General features: G+C 40.9%; 1 protein-coding gene across 1 annotated transcript; it reads left to right on the top strand.

The window, feature by feature from the left end:
* Positions 1–3,519: 3,519 nt before the first annotated feature.
* On the top strand, positions 3,520–19,575 carry egf (epidermal growth factor). The gene is made up of 22 exons (XM_075480533.1): positions 3,520–3,708; positions 4,427–4,608; positions 5,186–5,413; positions 5,574–5,776; positions 5,884–5,997; positions 6,232–6,354; positions 8,546–8,668; positions 10,591–10,716; positions 10,866–11,002; positions 11,254–11,402; positions 12,111–12,215; positions 12,430–12,653; positions 12,905–13,072; positions 13,357–13,506; positions 13,603–13,770; positions 13,870–13,986; positions 14,636–14,758; positions 15,068–15,233; positions 16,455–16,619; positions 17,853–17,955; positions 19,139–19,235; positions 19,334–19,575. Exons 1-22 carry the CDS (start codon positions 3,556–3,558, stop codon positions 19,573–19,575), a joined length of 3,366 nt encoding a protein of 1,121 aa, XP_075336648.1. The 5' UTR covers positions 3,520–3,555.
* The last annotated feature ends 308 nt before the right edge of the window (positions 19,576–19,883 follow it).

Raw genomic sequence — 19,883 nt, 5'->3', positions numbered from 1 at the left:
CTTGAGAAAAAAACTGCACTTTTTGAGGAGATTCTTCAACGATGCTGGACTAGCATGTGCTAAATTTACCACTGGGGTGTCAGGAATTTCAATCTTTGCCTCCAAAACAGACTGGCAGTCTGAGGGCCCGAAGTGGGGAGAGAACAGCATCCCAGACACTTTTTTTTGGGGGGGGGGGGGGTTGAACACTGCACCGACATTATCACCCTCCTCACTCGAGAATCCACAGTCTTCTCAGCGGGGCTTTTGCATCCCTTTAGTGTGACAACTCCTGGTATGTAAATCTCCACCGTCTCACTCGGTTTAAGCCTTTGACAAGGATGCCCAGAGTCCAGAAGAAAACTCTGTTTAATTTCCGGGAATTCTTGTGTGCCAGCGATGATAGCGGGAATGCCTGAGACAAAGTGAACGAGCGCAGCAAGGACAAAAACGCAAGATTATGTTGGCTGCAACGATAACAACAGCACTGATCTATTCTGTGGTGCAGAGCACTGGAACTGTGGCGCTCGGGACTACATGTTGGGATGAGCGGATGTCAGGAGCAGGAAGAAACAGCAGCTGTATGGGTGAGTCTGACATCTCTCAGTCCTGGCTGATAAAGCCAATTATAAGTGTGGTCTTCTTGTTTTTAAAGCGTGCTTATCACAAGTCTATACAATTCCTCATTACTTTCATCATTCTTCAGAAAGGAACTGGTCATGACGTTTTAGTAGATACTAAAAGGTAAATAAAAACAAGAGAGCAGACTTGTATGGTAGGTCTTCTGAGTTTACTTTGCATCTTTGATAAAAAACTAAAGTTGTACCAAAGAGCAGGTTTGAAACGGAGCAGAAACCACTTTCATGAAAGATACTGACAGATTTTAATTTGGTAATTCAGGAATAGCTATTCAATCAGTGTGCTGCAAACGAAATTTGATAGAAAAGACAGCAAACTGAACCCAATGTAGAAGCAAAGTGGACTGTGTTGTGTGGGCGTATCTCAGGTTGGGCTCAAGTTTTTAGTGGGATGCCACAGGAACATCACCTGTTTACAGATGGTGAAATCCAAAAGGTTAGCTTCATTTCAACATGTGTATACCATCTCTTTACAATATATTCTAATAATATATAAAATTATGAAAGACTAGTCAATGATCCCTGCCCACCATAGAGAGGTCTTAGATACAGTTTATTACCCTTAATCCTTTTTATTTTAGTTTCTTTTGGTAAAAAAAGGATATTTGCAAATGCAGGTCCTGAAACCTGGAATTTTAGATGAAAGACATGAATAGTACAAAATAGTACATTCAAGAAATTACATGACAGTAACCTGAAGTCAAACAAGGGTCTGGCTGCTATAGTAGGGACAATATTCCAACAACATGACTTAAATAAGACTTTCTCATTTTTATTAAAGGTGGTGCACATTCTTAGTTGTGTTAATTAAATATGATCAAAATTGTGCTTAACTCCTTAGAATTCCTGCAATTTTAGCCTAAAAAAAAAAAAAAAAAAAAAAAAAAAAAAGGCATTCTGAAAGTAAATTTACAGCTGCTGGTCTGACGGAAATCTCGAAAGTTTGCAGCAACGGACAATGCATCTTTATCGGTGTAAGACTTGTTGTGGACTAACTATTTTACTGGAGTACATTAACTGGACCATTGCCAACGTAACAGGACCATTTCTGTTGGAGTTGTAGCTGTTCTTGGAATACTGTGAGGCTTCATAGGTGAGCTGAGGGTGATGAATGCATCTTGAAATGGAAAATCTCAGGAGCTTTAGCTTTCCAACGGTGTATAACGTGTAGGCACATAGAAAGGGGAGCCGAGTTTTTAACTTTGAGGGGTTAAATGTATTTAGTTAGTAGGGGAGGGAAAACATTCTGTATGGCACAATCAACAGCGTAAGTTTTCCACTTATTTCCTCACATGAATGTCAGTTTTTGTGGACATCTCAGTGAATTAAATACACAGTCTTTACAAAAACACTACCCAATTCAAAAAGATTGTAAACCCAACCTTGTTAAGCAATAACTAAGTATATTATAAGTATAAGTACACCTCTGGTATGAGACAAAATCTCTTAAGAAATTCTGCCTCATGTTAAACAGTTTTTTGTCATATCGCCCAACCTTTACTAACAATGTGCGGGTCTGTCTGTTGTGGGTTTCGTAGTTAATCCGTGGCTCTGCATATTTAGGCAGTTGATTATTTTAATATGTCACGGGAGAATTCTGCATAACCCAGTCAATGGGCTTATAATCCAAAATGATCACTGCCAAAACTAATTTAGCCACATTTCAAAAAAACTAAATGTTTTGATTTGCCACAATTACACCCAAGTAGCTGAACGGAGTCAAGAAGCATGTTGACCACCCAGTGAACTTGTCAGTCAATGATTCATCAGAATGCATCACTGAAACTCATCACCAGAAGCCATTTTTAGGGCTCTCTGGCCAGACATTTCATTATGTTGTTTGTCTGGTGTTACTCACTGTTTTTGCCATTCCACAGTGTCTTCCAGTGTTAAGAGCAGTGTCTCCTGTTGCACATGACGCTGTTATTACCACAGCAGACCCAAGGACTATCTGCCATGAGTAACTCGGAGGAAGAGCACATGTTTATTTTCAGCTAAAGTTTAATGGGATCTGGAGCTAACAACATACATGTTGGCATGCGAGTACTTGTTTCATTTGCACATGTAGAAAAGCCACATTGCTGCTGCTCATAACTGTTCAGCAGACTCTACAGATAGTGTGCTGTAGTCATCTAAAACCAAAACCCTTGAGCAAAAATAAACTGCCAAAGCCTTTCACTTCATTCATTGCCGAGTATTGCCAGAGTGAAAGAACGGCGCTAAAGCTATTTGTTGCTAAGGGATGACGCTTTATCCAGAGGCAGCTACGGCTGCCACAAATTTCACCCCATTACGGCGGTGAATAGGCATTTTAATAAGACAATTTGACAAATTCAACAATAAGTGCTGTGACGCAGAGCAAGACGGGGCAGCCATTGAAATGTTAAATGCTGCCATAGCTACCCTGGGATGTGTTTAGTTAAGCTGAGAGCATTCAGTTTGAAAGTGTTTTTCCCATGCATTAAAAGTCTGCACCTATGAACTTACTGCACAGGTACAGGAATCAAACATTCAAATGGATAAAGATGCTGCAGTAAGCAGTCAGTTCTGTCAGTAGTAGCATAGATGTAAGTATTTAGTGCTTCTAAAATAATCTCAGATGGTAACGTTTTCGCAAATTTCTTCTAAATTCATGTCGTCCAAAGCTCATTCACAAGCTTTGTCAATTTGAAGAAATGCTTCACATTTTGTGACAAAAGTCCTAAAGTGTTTGCCAAATTAGTTCAATACTCACATCACCAAAAGCAAGAACTGCAGAGCGATTAGACTGCCGAGAGCAGAGTTCGCACAGAGCAAAGTAGGCTTTAAAATGACTTGCATTGCACGTTTTAAGAGCTTCAAAATTAAATGTAAAAGAACGATTAAAGTTGTGTGTGGTTAATTTCATTAAGCTTCACAGCCTTTCCTGATATTCGGCCATGGCAAATCCATTCATCGGATGGGCCTCGACGGCAAGAATCACCGAAGGCTTGTGGCAGGTGTGGGAAGCTCCATCCTGCTCGACTTTCATTTCAAAGAAGAGCGAGTTTACTGGGCCGACAAACGCACAGGAGTCATCTACAAGGCCTCCGTGAAAGGAGCACACAGACAGGTGATTATGCAACAGCTCCAAAGTTGCTGAGAACTTAATGGGTGCAAATAGATTCCAGTCCATTGTAAGTTTTTCACATTTTCCACTTTTTATGCAGTTAATGCGCACACCGATCAGCCACTAAATAAAACCATCTGACTAATATTGTGTAGGTCAACTTCACGAAGCATAAGTTTAACCAATGAGGGCATTGATGCAGTTCTTATGAGGCCATTGATGAAGTTCTTATGAGGGTGTGCCGCGTTGTTTGGCTCTGAGAAGTCTACGACGGATCCTTTGAGCCGTGTGGGTTGAGGAATGAGACCTCCGCGGATTGGGTGGGCTCCCATCGCATCCTGTGTGAATACACCGAGATCTTGCCTTGTTGCTTAAGTTGTTCCTGAGCAGATTTTTGCATTGTGGCAGTGCTTGTTTTCTTATTGGGGGAGGCCGCCGTTACAAGGGAATCCTGTTGCCATGGAGGGGGCATGCTTGGTCTGCAACAATGTTCGAGTTGTAAAAGCAGCGTCTACATGAATGCCACAATGCAAAAGAGCACTGCGTCCCAATGAGATAATCAATGTTATTCACTTCCCCAGCGAGTGAGTTCAATGTGGTAGCTGGTCAGTGCAGCAGTTTGGGCATATATCATATATTTAGTTAACTTTTATTTTAGTGTGATCTGGCTGCTTCTGGAGCTTCTGATACAAATGATTTAACATGAATGCTTGTTTTGCAGAAACTATATTCATTTGAGAAACACATCTCAGGCCTGGCAGTGGACTGGATTTGGAACAGTGTTTATTGGACGAGTGAAGAAAAGGGAGAAATAAAGAAAATGGATATATATGGAAAAAATGAGAGGACACTCTTAAGACACATAAACCAACCAAGCTCTATAAACATTGACCCCTCAAACAGGTAATCTATTCCATTTCACAGTTAGACAGATGTCATGTCCTCATGTCAATTTCTTTTTAAAATATCTTAAACAGGTTAAACACAAGGATTAATTCATATTATTTGCAAGTGATTTTAAAATAACATGACAGGGTAAAAGGTTGTTAAACCGATGTTTACACTTGTGTGGTTTTGTTTGTGTGCAACTGATATAAATGTGTTCTCCTTCCATCAAGCATGGCTGCCACATAGGTGCAAAATGACAGACTGACTCACATGCCACAAGTTTTCTGATCAAAGACAGTGATTATTGTTGTTAACACGTCAATGCATTTTGCTTCATTTGATACACAATGGTGAACAAGTCAATTCTGTCCATCCTAAATCAACAGAATATCAAAATCTTTAACCTTAACTGTACTAAAATCAACTCAGTTATGAGACTCTTGAGACTTTGGGGTCTTGTTGGCAGGCATACGAGAACATTTTTCATCAAGGAGAAGCACTTCAAGTCTTATTTTCCAACAGATAGAGTGAAAAACATATGTGAGAATAAAATGCAAAGCTGTCAGTTAAAAAAAAAGGATTCATTTTGCAGATATTTGTTTTGGCTCTCTGGTGGGATGACTTCAAGCATCCAACGTTCTGATGTGACGGGGCAGATGAAAATGACACTAATTAAGATAGATGAGCAACTCACAGCGCTGTCGATTGACCGAGAGTTGAAAAGGCTGTTCTGGGCTCAGTTTGGTCTGCAAGGTGAAAGCGCCATCGCCTCTTGCGATTACAACGGGAATGTCCTGCATATCATGGATCAGCCACTTCGGTGAGCAAGCTTTCGAATACCGATTAGTCATCCTTTTACCTTTAGCTCCTAAACAGGCATTTCTGGGAATGAAGCTAAAAACTTCAGTGTGAAAGATGCCAACATTAACACTGTCGTTATATGAATCATAATTTAACATTTAATTTTAATTTTTTTCCAGATCTCAGTCACTTGGAATCTCATTTTTCCTGGAGCACCTATACTACACCGACGCTGTGTCTCGGGTTATAAAACAAGTAAACAAGTACACTGGAGGGGAGCCAGTGGAAGTTAACGTTAAACAAATGGCAAGGCCGCCCGTTGATATCAAGGTGGTACATCCTCTCAACCAGCCAATGGCTGACTCTATATCACCATTTCAAGGTAGATTACAACACAACTTCGAATTTCTCTTTAGTTTTTGTTTACTTTTTGTGAGATAAAGTGGAAGTGTTCCAACAGTAGACTCCACTGCTAATCCTTTCAAACAGGCTGTGATGAACAGAGTGGGAACTGTGTCAACGTGTGTTCCAGTCTCGCAGAACGAGGAGTTTGCCAGTGCAGTGAAGGCTTTGCTCTGAGTAAGCATGGCACTTATTGTGAAGGTTGGTGCAGCATCTTTAAATTAAACGATTACAAAACAAAGAACTTGTTTCATCTGTCCGTTTACAAGTTAGGATCTTATCAAAGAGAACAAACCAAGCCACAACACTGACTGCACGTGACCAATGCTGAGATATCAGCCGCAAATATGAAATAAACTCCTACTCGGGCTGACAATATTTGACCCCCCCCACTTAAAAATATTAAAACATGGTATTTGTCCGTGTGAGGTACAGATGTGAATGAATGCGCCCACTGGAACCACGGCTGCTCTCTTGGTTGTGAAAACATCCCAGGCTCCTATTTCTGCACCTGCCCCAAAGGATATGCCCTGTTGCCAGACAGGAAGACATGCAGAGGTAAAGTATCCAGCTTTTAATACCTTGATCATATAGCCATTATTTATTCTATTTATGGTAGCAATACGAGCATGAATAACACATGGAATACAGAAAATCAACTTGTTTATGGCATTATACAATAAACACAAACTACTCTAATAATTTTTAATATTCTCAAGGATTGTTTCCTAATCACTGTGACCTCTAAAACAGAGGTTTGATTCAAAATGTTATTTTGATCAACACAGTGACTGTCGCTTTGGTTTTTAGATAAGATCCTGTGTGGTGCTATTAAAGCTGGTATTTGTCTACCAGACTCTATTTTGACCTCAGAGAACTTATAAAAAGGCTGGGTCACAGGCGTCCAGACAGACTAGACATATGGGAGCTGCCAATTGTGTGTTAGGTTACTTGGGTCAAAACACTAACACTTTGTCACACTCCTGAAAGCTTAACAACAATTCCACTGTGAGGTTGTGTCAGGCCGATCGAAGCAGGGGTACGATGTACCAGCAAAAGCAAAGTTATTTCGAACAACTTCCTTTTGGAACCCACATTTATGATAAATATAACCAAGTGTCATACTAAAACATACAGTATGTTTTTTGCCACTTGTATCCATGAACATGGCCATTCCTATTTGCTATAATGCAGGTTTGTTGTCTGCCATTACAAAAATAACTCAGACAATCAGATTTGCTGGCACAAACACATGTATGGCAGTCACAGGGGATTATATTGAAAAGGTGAACAAACTACAGATTCTGTGCAAGTTTTGTAATGTTTTGGTGTCTTATCGCACCCCACCCAACCCCCTTTTGGTCTTGTTTATTGTTACAGTCATTGCTTTCGCCATCTAGTGTTTATACAGCAATTCACCTCATGAGCATTTGATTCAGAGCCCTACTGATATAATATTTTTCATTTATTTTCTTTTTTAGGGGGCAATCTTAACTGAGTTATACAAGTATTACTTGTATTACTGAATAGAAGTAGCTTAATCAATATTCAACTTTGTTTCCAAGCAACATATTTTACAAACTAGTAATCAGCTCCTTATGAAGACACCGCTTCCTCTGCACCACCGCCATGTTCCGCTGTGCTGCACACAGAGCTGAGAGTCTGCTCTGCTGGACAAACTATGTGATGAAACCATTAGTGAAATACTCCAAGGGTGATTTTTTTTGTATTCTTTGTAAAAAGAATGCTTTAAAATGATCAGCTAATGTTAAACAGATACTGTATTTAACCGTATATTTGTGATAGGCCAGTGTTAGCTGATACAATTGGCTAACTGCTGCATTGTCCAGCTATAATCCTAATCTCTTCTCTTATAATCTCGCTGCTTTGAAGCCAAGACAATGGGAAAGGTTCACAGACACAATGGGATTAGTTGATGAGGTGACATTTGCAGTAGGGAACATATCTTGTCAGCAGCTTTGTGCATCTAAGCTATTTAGCTGATGACCTTTGCCAAGGTCCAGCAGAAAAAGAAGCATATGACCAAGTAACACGCAAGAAAATGGAGATGGCAGCAGGGATTACTATAAATGGGTGTCTTATGGACTCTATACAAAAATAAAGTACAGCAGTTTTAGCATCTTGTGAGGGTTTTATGCCAGCTTTCTAAGTTAAAAGGGAGTGTATTGTTGTTACCGAGCTACCATTGATAATGATTCAAATATAGTAAACTATAGTCAACATGCCTCAAATGAAAAAGTTAAATTATCATTTTAGAAGAGACATATTAGCTCACACCAGAAGGCAAAAACGTAACTTTACATCAGAATCACGCCCAGCCTCTGTATTCTGGCCAACATTCGCTTCCACAGCGGATACCATTCACCTGTGAGCAAACATTACATCACTCTCACTGTGGGAGCTTCTCATCACACTTTCAACTATTTCATTGGGATTAGGCCTGATTTCATAAAAGGACTTTACCAGAGCAGGGCCTAAGAGGCTTGTTGTTCATCCAGATCATCTACACCAGCTCGGCCCTAAAATAACATGGAAAAGTCTTGATCACTTTCACTCATGAACACAGATAGAATATGACATTAACTTTCAGAATTTTCCTTTTTTAGTTCCTCTAATATTTCACGTTTCAAAACATCTTCATTCCAGTTTAGTTTTTTATCCATTCATGTTATAAGACCTTAACAGTCTAAAGCTGTACTTGTTTATCCATTTATTTTTGTTTTAATAGAAATCATACCATGTGAAGGCAACATGACTAAATGTGGCCATGGATGCTTGGCAATGGAAAATGGAGCACTGTGTGTTTGCCCTGAGGGATCCATTCTGGAGGAGGATGGACAAGCATGTTCTGGTATGGATGCTAAGACAGTATTCAGGCCTCTTTTATAAGGCTAAAATCTGCCAAATTTCTAAAAATGTCATTTTTATTCATTCAAAATATGCAGGTTTTTTTGTATATACTGCATCTTATTGTATAGCGAATATTAATCACTCTCTGGCAGTGGATAGAATAGTCATAGAATAGAACATATGTCTTGGTATGTACGACTGATACCCAGATATAAAGAAAACTATTATGAGGTCTGCCAACGACACCACCTTCATCCAAGAGAGCATAAAAAATGATGGAGGCTTCATATACGTAGGAAAATCATTGATTTTGCAGCTGGTGGACAAATTGCCTGTTCCTCTGGGTCAGTAAAATCAAAGTGCCGATGATCGATTTTAGAGGAAAAGGGACAAAGATATACACTCCTGTTCGCATGAATGGAGCTGAGGTGGAGGAGGTTTCCAGGGAAAAGTATCACAGAAAAACCGTTGTGTTTATCACACAATTAAATTAAAGATTTAAGAAAATCCTGAAACAAATGGGCTCCCAGAGGGAAACGCAGAACAGCTAATGGGAGCAACTGATTGGCACCATACCTGAACGCATCAACAAGTGAAATGGCCCAAAACAGGAAGGAGCTGCTGATAAAAACCCTTTATAACGTTACTGGTACCAGTATACCAAACATCAGTGTTATCTATGAAGTGTCTGCTCAGAGCCCAAAGGACAGAAAAAGACAAAATCCACCCCAGCAATCTGTTCACCCTGCTGCCATCTGGCAGCAACACAGAAACACTGACTGCTATACCAGCAGACAGAAGAGCAGTTATTCTTTTCAGGCCCAAAGTCCACTCACAACAATAATTTGGATTTTTCTTGACGTGAAAATTCATTTTCATACAACTTTTGCTGAAACTTGAAGATTATTTCTAGATGATGGCCCGTTAATGTCATCCAAGTCATTGTTGGATCAAAGTGTTTTAACTGAGGGCAGATGGGATGGAAATAATGGCAGCACAGCAACACAGTAAGCGTGAAGGTTTGAATTACTGACCATTTTCTTTCTGTGGCAGCGTCTGGAATCAGTTTAGTTTAGTTAACCACTGAGGGTTTGTTGTGTGTGCAGTGTTAAAAGGATAGTTTGCCTCTTTTGACATGAAGCTGTATGGCATCCCATACTAGCAATATCGTGCATGAACATTGACTTACCCCGTACTGTGTCCTGTGTGCCGAGTTCCGGCCTCGTTTTGGTGTTGATGAAAGTAGTCCTGCTAGTTGGCTGGGGCTTAATGAAATAAAGCGCTTTGCTTCTCAAAACAATATGTGTTCAAAAGAGTAACACATTTGCATCACAAAATCATTCTCCAGGAAAAAGTCAGACCTCACAATCGTGCGGCACTATTTTCTCTCCCTTCGTATCATGCCGCGCCTGTTTCACGGTGATTACTGCTCGGAAGCAGGGGACTGCTCAGTCTGCACTGTGAAACAGGCGCGGCTGTCGGAAGGGGGCAGCGCATAGTGATACGACGGGAGAGAAAATAGTACCGCGCGATTGTGAGGTCTGACTTTTTCCTGGAGAACGATTTTGTGATGCAAATGTATTACTCTTTTGAACGCATATTGTTTTGAGAAGCAAAACGCTTTATTTCTTTAAGCCCCAGTCAACTCTACTTTCGTCAACACCAAAACGAGGCCGGAACTTGGCTCACAGTACACAGAAGGGGGAAAGTCAATGTTCATACACGATATTACTAGTATGGGATGTCATACAGCTTCATCTCAAAAGAGGCGAACTATCCCTTTAAGAGGAAAGAAGAGGAGACATGGTATCCAGAAAGACTGATTGAGTTTGTGTATTAGAAAAATCTGAATTATCATGAAAATTTTTTAATAAAACTGGGTTTCCCGTTTGCCTGCAACAACACAGATTTGTTTGGTTGCAGGGTGCTCATCAGCAGACAGAGGCGGCTGCAGTCAGATCTGCACCCCTGTCGCCCCGAGTAGGTGGCAGTGTGGCTGTCTGCCTGGCTACCAGCTCCACCAAGATGGCAAACGCTGCATTGCAACTGGCAAGTTTATACTATAGCGAAGCAGATGGCAGAGGCAGATTAACCCACACAGAAAAACTCTTTCTAAATGTCTGAATCTCCATTTTAAAAAGTACCAAACCAAACTCTACTGTTATGTGGTCACAAAGTACTATGTTCTCATTCTTCAGGACCTCCACCCTATCTACTAGTTGCCAATTTAGTAGAAGTGAGAAGAATCAACCCTGATGGCACAGAAGATCAAACCTTGGTGAAGGAGCCAAGAGGAACAATCTTAGCTTTGGACTATGACCCCGTCCAGAATTATGTAAAACCTCTTTCATCTTTTATTGCAGTTATGCTTTATATCTGTAAAGCTGATGTACTGATGTCATTCAAGGTATCGCACTGCAGACAGATTAGAACAAGATTTTGGTGCAAGCATGTAGTGACATCTAGTGGTCCTTTATGGTTTCATCTGTTGTGATAGTGATGTGTTTATTCTACTGCCAGAGCATTTCATAAAACATCTACAGTTCTTTATATTTTTCATTTCATTCATCTTGTATGCATTTTAAGGTGTACTTTGCGAGTACAAGCCAAAAGACGATCGAGCGTGTTGATTTGAACGGTGGGTCAAGAGATGTTCTCGTCTCCGGGGATTTGGACTCTCCGGAAGGCCTGACGGTTGACTGGGTCCACCGCAGAATGTACTGGACAGATAAAAGGTGGGTGATGTTTGCAAGACAGTAAAGGTTGAAGATTGCTGCTGGAAAGACATTTTCACTTGCTTCTGTACCGTTTTTCTTTTTCATACTTAAAGCTACAAAAAAGAGAACAATAAAAACACTGAACTGATACTTTACTGAGTCCAATCATGGAGATGAGTTATAGATTCACATCTATGATGCGAATCTCCCGTTCTACCACATCCCAAAGGTGCTCTATTGGATTGAGATCTGGAGACTGTGGAGGCCATCGGAGTGCAGTGAACTCATTGTCCTGTTCAAGAAACCAGTTTGAGATGATATGAGCTTTGTGACATGATGCATTAGCCTGCTGGAAGTAGCCATCAGAAGATGGGTACACTGTGGTCATAAAGGGATGGATATATCTATATATGTATATACAAGGGCTGTCAAAATGAATGAATTAATTGTAAATATATACACACACATATATCTATAGATCTACATATACATATATATATATATATATATATATATATATATATATCCGTTAACGCGTTAAATTTGACATATTTATAGAACGTGCGCACGTTAATATTGCCTAAAAAGCTAATTTTGCGACCTTTACCACCTCTACATGCCTAAATGCATTGAGTTGCGGCCATGCGATTGGCTGATTAGCCATTTGTGTACCCGATAAAGTGGTCAGTGAGTGTATTTATACATATATGTTTTTTTTTCTTTCAGCAAGTCAACAGTTGACTGCAGTACTCTGTCCGGATCGTACAAAGAAACGGTTGTGAGAGAAGGACTACAGAAACCAAGAGGAATTGCAGTTCATCCTATGGCAAAGTGAGTATATTTGGATTTTTGTTTTTTTTGCTAAAATAAACATTATCAACAAGTTTCCCTTTCTAAACAAACGTAGCTTTAAAGAGTGCAGCAATAAATCCTGTTTGTTTGTTTTTTAACTGTTGCTATTTAGTCACGAAACACACTTCAGTTTCATTTCACACTACATAATATAAAGCTGATATTTGTATTTTTTTCTTTTTAACTTTTTGAGGAAGTTGTTCTGGACTGACGTAGGGACACAGCCTGTAGTTGAGTGTGCCTCTTTAGAAGGGAGAGACCGCGCAGTCATTGCGAGCACCAACCTTATGTCGCCCACCGGCCTGACCATCGATTTCACAGAGGATCGACTTTTCTGGTGTGACCAAAGGACGGGGCTGGTTGAAAGTGCGGCCTTGGATGGTTCAGATCGACGGGTCCTCTTAGAGAAGCAAGTAGGTGAGGTTTGAGTCAAACATACACATGCAAACATAGAGCGGTGCACTGAACTAGAATGAAATATATTATAGTATTGTTTTGTATATTGGTATATTACTGTAGTTCATGAAGCAAAAAAAAAAAAAACTCATTAAGAATGCAATGTTCAAATCTCAGTAAGTCCAGTTATCTTTGTCTTTCCTCGGTTATCATTCACCGGGAATCATTCGGTTAACTCAGGCCTTCTTGTTTTCCCATTCGGATCGTCCCAGGTCGTCCTTTTGACCTTGCGGTGTTTGAAGACAAGCTTTGGATCTCAGATTGGGAGCACCAGCAGCTGAGGAGTGTACACAAGCGGACCGGGAAGAAGCTGCAGCGGATCCATGGCAGCATGGTCCAGCCTGCATCCATCGTGGTGGTACATCCCATTGCTAAACCAGGTACAGGGGAACAAATATTATATCCAGATAAATCAATACACTTGGATGAAACCGATTGGTGTGTCAGGCTATTTTGAGCTTGATAACATTTCGGCAGTAGACAAGACAGAAACATCGTTATTTAAGCCACGACACTTAATAAAATGCAAAAATCCAAGTTTCTAATTAAGTACTGTTATATCCAGTGTGTTCCATATGTTAGTCAAAGACAAGAACAAGTCAGATACCGTATGCACCCACCTTTAAGGAAAAACTACTCTCGTCTTTGTAACACCGCTCTACAGGGGCAAACGTGTGTCTTCACCTGAATGGAGGCTGTGCTCAGGTGTGTGAAAGCAAAGTGGGACTCGTCCACTGCTCCTGTCTGCCCCGCTACATCCTGTCAGCTGATGGAAAAAGTTGCTCGTCTGCCCGTGGTTCAAATGCAACAACAGGTAATACATCCTACTTCAGGTGCAGACCTCTGTATGAACTCAGAAGATAAATTAAATAATGATAAATGCCTCTCTTCTCCATCTGGTGTTGTACAGAATCTGGAGAAAGCGAAGCTTCTGATTCACTATCTTTCAAAAACAAAACATTTAATGATGAGAGCACGTCGCTGGCAACACCTGGGTTTACAACTCACAAGGAGAAGGCAGATTTCCACTCAGCTGGAGGTGGTGAGCCAGCTCTCTACACAGACCAGATGATTTCAGGTAACAGTGCACTTTTAAAAGCAACCGATTTGTAGCTCTTACCATTTCATATTTTTTGCCAAACTAAATACAGTTTGTGCACGTTCCCTTTTTTGTCAGACCAGAATGAGTGTTACTCACTCCGCTGTGATGTGAACGCACAGTGTCTGCTGGATGGTGGCGACCCGAAGTGTTTATGTCTGGAAGGTTTTATAGGGGATGGACAGATTTGTGTTGGTGAGTATTCCTGTCATTGTGTCGTAAAAGTGCTTTGAGGAGATGAACTAACATAACCCGAAGAGAGCTTAAGGGTTCACATTTAATGCGGAGGACCTTTTCACCTAACCTATTGTAGCAAAGGTTTAGCCTCCTCCTCCCTGGAGTCTCGCTCCAGCATTTGCATTTGCTCCAATAAGACTGTAGAGGCAGCCCGGTATTATGGTGACTAAAATTCATGTAGCATTTGTTGTGCTTGATTTCTGCAGCCACAAATCTAGCACACATGCAGCTGAGAATTTTCAGAACAGATTCATTCAGGTTTTCAATTTGGAAAAAGAAAGAATCCGCTCTGAATAATAAGGCCGAACCATCAAGAGAATTACAGTGACTGAATCTGAGGATCATTTGTATTAAAATGAGCCCGAGTCTTTGGATAACATTTCATAGCTGCAGAGTTGCTCTGAAAAATACAGTTTGTAAATAAAACATTAAAAAAAAAAAATTATGTAAAAAGATACTTTTTTTTCATATGTTACTAAACCGAGCCGCTAAAATATGTTGATACCCCAACGTGTGGCGAAACTGGATGGATGGAAAACGCATGGTTTTCCAATTTCCACAAAAAGTTTAGGAGCCTAAGTGATCTGCTCTTTTAACTTTGTTCCAGATATTGATGAATGTAAACTGGGGATGCACAACTGTGATAAACACGCAGAATGTCAGAACACTGCAGGGACGCATCTGTGCAAGTGTCTGACAGGATACCACGGCAACGGGCAGACATGTCAAGGTGCTTCTTGATCATTTTCGTTACCCTGTCATTTATTTTCCACATTTTCAAAATTGAGGCTTAAATGGAGTGGTCTTCTGTGTTATGGCTGACAACACCATGATACTGTATTACCATTCTCCACTGATCCAGGTGTTTAATAGATTATCTGTGATGTCAGATGATCCCTTTCATCGTGGATGAATATTACAGGTTTTTCGCGTGTCACCTAAAAGAAGCAGCGTATCGTTTAACGCACTTTGGTTTAAGGGAATGGAACGGTGCCATACTGTCTGTAATTGTCTAATTCAATTAAACTGTCCTTTCAAGAGCTGGAGACCAAATCACCACGGGTGACGCCGAGAAGCCCTGTTGATGCAACCACCCGACACCCCAGCAGCAACTCTGTCGAAAAGTGTCCCTCCAGCCATGAGGCCTACTGTCTGTACCAGGGGATCTGCTTCTACTTTCCTGAAATGGAGTCATATGCTTGCAAGTAAATAAACACTAGGATCTTTCAATTTCAAAGACGTTTAAAATATGCAGTGCTTTAAAATATTTAAGAGATCTGCTGGAGGAAATTCTGGTAATAAAAAGCAGTGCACAGGAAACTTTAGACTCAACATCACGAATGTTTTTGTGCCAGCCAACAAGCAGCAGATGTCAGTATTGTTCCACCATCAAAGCCTCTGACACATGAATAGGTAGCTGTGCGTGAGGAGATTCAGATTTGGCACAAAAGGTATGCATCATATCCTTAATCACAATGTTTTGTTCTTTAATGAAGGCCCACCGTCAAAGTTTATGTAAACCTGGATGATTTGTCACCTTTGTCATTAAGTGTTTAAAACTGGACCGCTTATCAGACTCTGTGAGATTATGTTTAACGTAGTTCATGCAGCACTTCGGACAAAATTACTTTCTTTTTGGATTTATTAAGTTAAAAAAAATAGTAAATGCAACATCAAGACGTTCTAATAACCCATCAGATGGCTCAGGCAGGAAGAGCAAGGCTTGCCTCAGGCAGGGGAGAACAGCTGACACTGACGGGATAAACCATCAGTTGCTGGTGAGAGCACTTTGAAGAAACTCCTAAGCCCAACCAATATGCCATCTCTGGAAGAAGGCAGAGTTGGAACATTTTTTGATGGCCTCACCCACATCCCAGAGTGAAGTCTGTGTGGCAGTTAAGAAGCTTTTCCAAACGAGGTGACAGGCGTGGGTGAGATTCACCCTCAGATGCGGTGCATTCTGGATATTATTGAGTTGGCATGGGTGACTTCTTCAATGTCAAGTGGAGTTTGAGAGGCTGCAACACTACAACAGCAGACTGGGATACTTTTTCAGTGAGGGCCATTCCTGACTCTTCTACTCTCCTGCCATCATCTTCCTATTCTTATTTTCATTAAGAATTTGATGACATCTACCAGAATCTATCCATCTCTTTGCACTCTATTTTTTTTACAAGATGGATTTTGCAAATAATTGCATAGCTTTTCATCACTTGAATGTGTATAGATGGTTAGAATTTAACCTAAATATCTTAGAAAGGATGGGCTGCACGGTGGTGTTGTGGTTGGCACCGTCACCTCACAGTGAGAGGGTTAGAGGTTCAATTCCCAGCTGAGCCTTTCAAGACAAACAAAAAAAAAAATCTCCTTATTTTGTTCTCTGTATCAAATACCTAATAATCCCATTTATCTTTGACATGTTGAAGTTGTGTATCAGGATACATGGGAGAGCGCTGTCAGTTCAGTGACCTGGAATGGTTGGAGCTTCAGCAGGCTGAGAAGGAGAAGAAAAGGAACGTGGTGATTGCAGCCTGCATGGTGGGGTTCATTTCCCTGCTTTCTATCACGGCCTGCATCACCTACTGTTTCAGGTGAGAAGGAATGAAGAAAAAGGATGGGAAATGTGGGATGTGGCACACAAAGATGATTAATAATGTAACAGTGGAAGAAAACAATTATAAAATACTTTTTTTCAACAGTTAAGGATATTCGGGAAAATGGCCATCTTAAAAAGTTAAATCAAAAGTAAAAGCTCATTCGATTCAGGTTTTATTGAAATGGTAAATATGAGAGTCATGTTATGGCCTTAAGGGAGATGTAGGGGCTTTTCCACCCTAACAGTTGAAAAAATCTGGAAGAAGCTCACTTATGCACACCCCAACATATTTGATATGTGCGCCGCGGTAAAGATGCATATTACAAGCACTCTTGCGTTTAGTTTCTGTATACTCGGAGCACAGCCAGCCAGAGAGGACCAACTCCGGTTGTGAGCTGATGGCGTTTAGAGGTGTCTATCAAAGCCAAAGTGGCATGAGCCGTGTAATGGAGGTGTCTTGGTATGACAGCAGGAGGTCGGGGAGCAGATCACAAGTGGAACAAATGACGGCATGCAGCCCTGGTTAGCTGAGTGAAGAGCATACGTAAACCACATTCTGTGACGCCTCCTCCCTTTCATTTTGACCTGTGATGTCTCTAAGTAGCTGATTTGTGTTACAGTTTCACAGGCTTATGGACAAGGCTGCCGGCATTCTCCAGCCTTTTGACTCACAAAGCAAACCCCTCCCCTCAGCCTACCTCATCCTAGCATTTACACTCCTGGTCCCCCTGTGGAAGTGGCACGCTTTCAATTACATGGTTGGTTTAGCTTGTTCTACAGCAATTACACATAAAAATAGGTCATTTCTCAGCTACAAAATGGAGCTGGTGAGGTATGACCACCGTGGAAATGCTACATGGTCGCCAATAGCTCTGTCTCAAATTGCCTTCTGCACTTGAATGAAAGTAGACTTGTGCACTGTTTGGGTTTGCTGGTTTAGTTTCCTCTGAAAGCCACGAAGAATGAAGAGGAGTCGGGGAGCAAGAAAAACGAACATGGCCATTGAGCCTGCTGCGGTCAAAATACTATTATTCTTTTAATTGTGCAATTCAACATGTTTATACTCTATAAGTGTGTGTAATATACTGCAGGGAAAAGTTACAATGAACAGACAATAATACCATGCTGTGAAGGATTCCAACTACGTTTCTTGACTTGAATTTCTCTGAATGTTATCCTCAACATGATACACGAGATCAACTTGAGTGGGTTTTCATTTATTCTGCAGAGCTAGAAGAATCTTCCACAAACAGCCCTCAGTGGATAATGTGAGCCAGATCAGCGTCACAGATGAGAGCATGTCGGAGACGACCACTACCTCTGCTCCACGAGTAAGGCCACTATACCCGCACTCAGCCACTTATACAAGAAAGGGAATTATTGCTCTCATTGGGCATCATGCAAGAACATTTTCGTATTTTCATTCTTAATTTCTCTCACTTTTTTCGTACGAAGGTCTCGCACGAACACGCCACGTCAGATTCAACAAACGCTCTTAACTTTGGAAAAAGTGTGTAAACGACCTGCGTAAATGATGAATGCCACCAGTGCGTATTTAAGGATAGTAGATTTGCATACTCCACGCCCAAAATTATACCATATTAGGATGTGCTTCCTCACTCCTGTGCCAGGAAGTGTTGAGTGTTGAGTCATGAGAATGGCATCAAGGTGCAAAAAGAACAACTTTACGGGCTCTGAGATTTAAGTTCTACTTTCAGAGATCCAGAAAGAAAAATCTGTCATTTTTAGCATGTCAGCAGTGGAATTACGGGACCTGCTAAAGCGAAGAAATGGGAAGCAATTACGAGTGCTGTTAATTCCGTGTCAACTGTAGTTTGTGATGTCACCGAAATAAAAAAGAAATGGTTTGATATGAAAATGGCTTAAAAATGCGCTCGATGACTGCAACTAAAGCCGTGCAATCAGTTGTTGCCTCATCATGATGGCTCTTTGATGGGGCGGTTAATGAGGGGGGTCTTCTGGCACCACACCTTCTGGTCTGCCTGGGCTGGTTCAGGTAGTAGGAGACCCTCGTTCATGGCAATATTGTGCAAATCTGGCATGCCTTCTCTGGGCTATAGAGCAGTTTGATTCTAAACTTGATTGGAATAACAGCGGACGATTTTACGAAACTCCTACAACAGGTCTGGATCACTCTTAAATTCCGTTAGAACCTGAAAGAAAACGTAAAATACGAAAAGATTGGTGAATGCGCAAATTCTCTTAAATCACTCGTACGCACGATTTACGCGGTTGTTGCATGAGGCCCATTGTTAAGTGTAGCTTTTTATCTGTGCAAAGCATGTGTAACAGACAAGTTGCACTCAAATCAATATGAAGTCAGGTTAAGTTGAATCCAATGAAACTTAACCTGCCAAATCAACATCTCAATGTTATTTTGATCCCAAACCTCCCAAACTGAGGACATCATTTTAATAATCAATGAAGTGAAAATTCTACAAATGTTTATGGAAACTCATCAGCCTGTTAACAAATTGCTGTATGTATCTGCAGGTCTACACAGTGGCAGAAAATGTTGTGGAGGTAAAGGTCGTTCCACCTACGGGCTGCCCAAGGAGAGCCGTCTGTCCATCCTGCTCTTCGGAGACGGGTAACACGAACCTTCACTTCATCCCAGATCCGACTACGACTAAAATGAATCCGTCCATACTTAAACCACTTGTCAATTTAACACATCTCTTTTGTCAGACGACAACCCCACGTCTCAGGAGTCAGGAACGCTGTCCAAACACAATAGAGGCTATGAGTGTTCCATGGTGTCGGCTGTTGCCATGGAGACCACCCCATCTAATGCCCATCACTCAAATCCATCGCTTTCAAGCTCGAATACTGGGAATGGTACGTCTTTCAAGTCACCATCGCTCTCCCAGACTTCCAGTCCGGAGTCACGTCTTTCCGAGCTTAACGGGAAGACTCTCACAGTGCTGTAACCTTCAGCATCAAGCTTCTGTAAACACTGGGGTTTGTTAGGAAAAAAGGACGGGTTTTTTTGTTTGTGTTTTGTTGGTCTTCTTTTAAGGAAAGTATATTCTACATGCAGGCTTTAGATCTTTGTAAAAACTGCTAACGATGAGAATGATTGCTCTCTTATAAAACTAAATTCAAATTGCATTGTACCAATACAAGAAGAAAATAAAAATGGTCTTATAAAGCTAGTGTCTTTAACTTTAAAGCCAGCAATGCAGTTTCAGCTAATAAACCGTATAAGTCAGTCAATACAATGGCAGCTCCACTAGGA

Source organism: Odontesthes bonariensis, chromosome 13, assembly GCF_027942865.1.
Source record: "Odontesthes bonariensis isolate fOdoBon6 chromosome 13, fOdoBon6.hap1, whole genome shotgun sequence".
In the NCBI taxonomy this organism is placed as follows: Eukaryota; Metazoa; Chordata; class Actinopteri; order Atheriniformes; family Atherinopsidae; genus Odontesthes; species Odontesthes bonariensis.
Note: the sequence above shows the minus strand (reverse complement) of the source record. Positions and strands in the feature narration are given on the sequence as shown.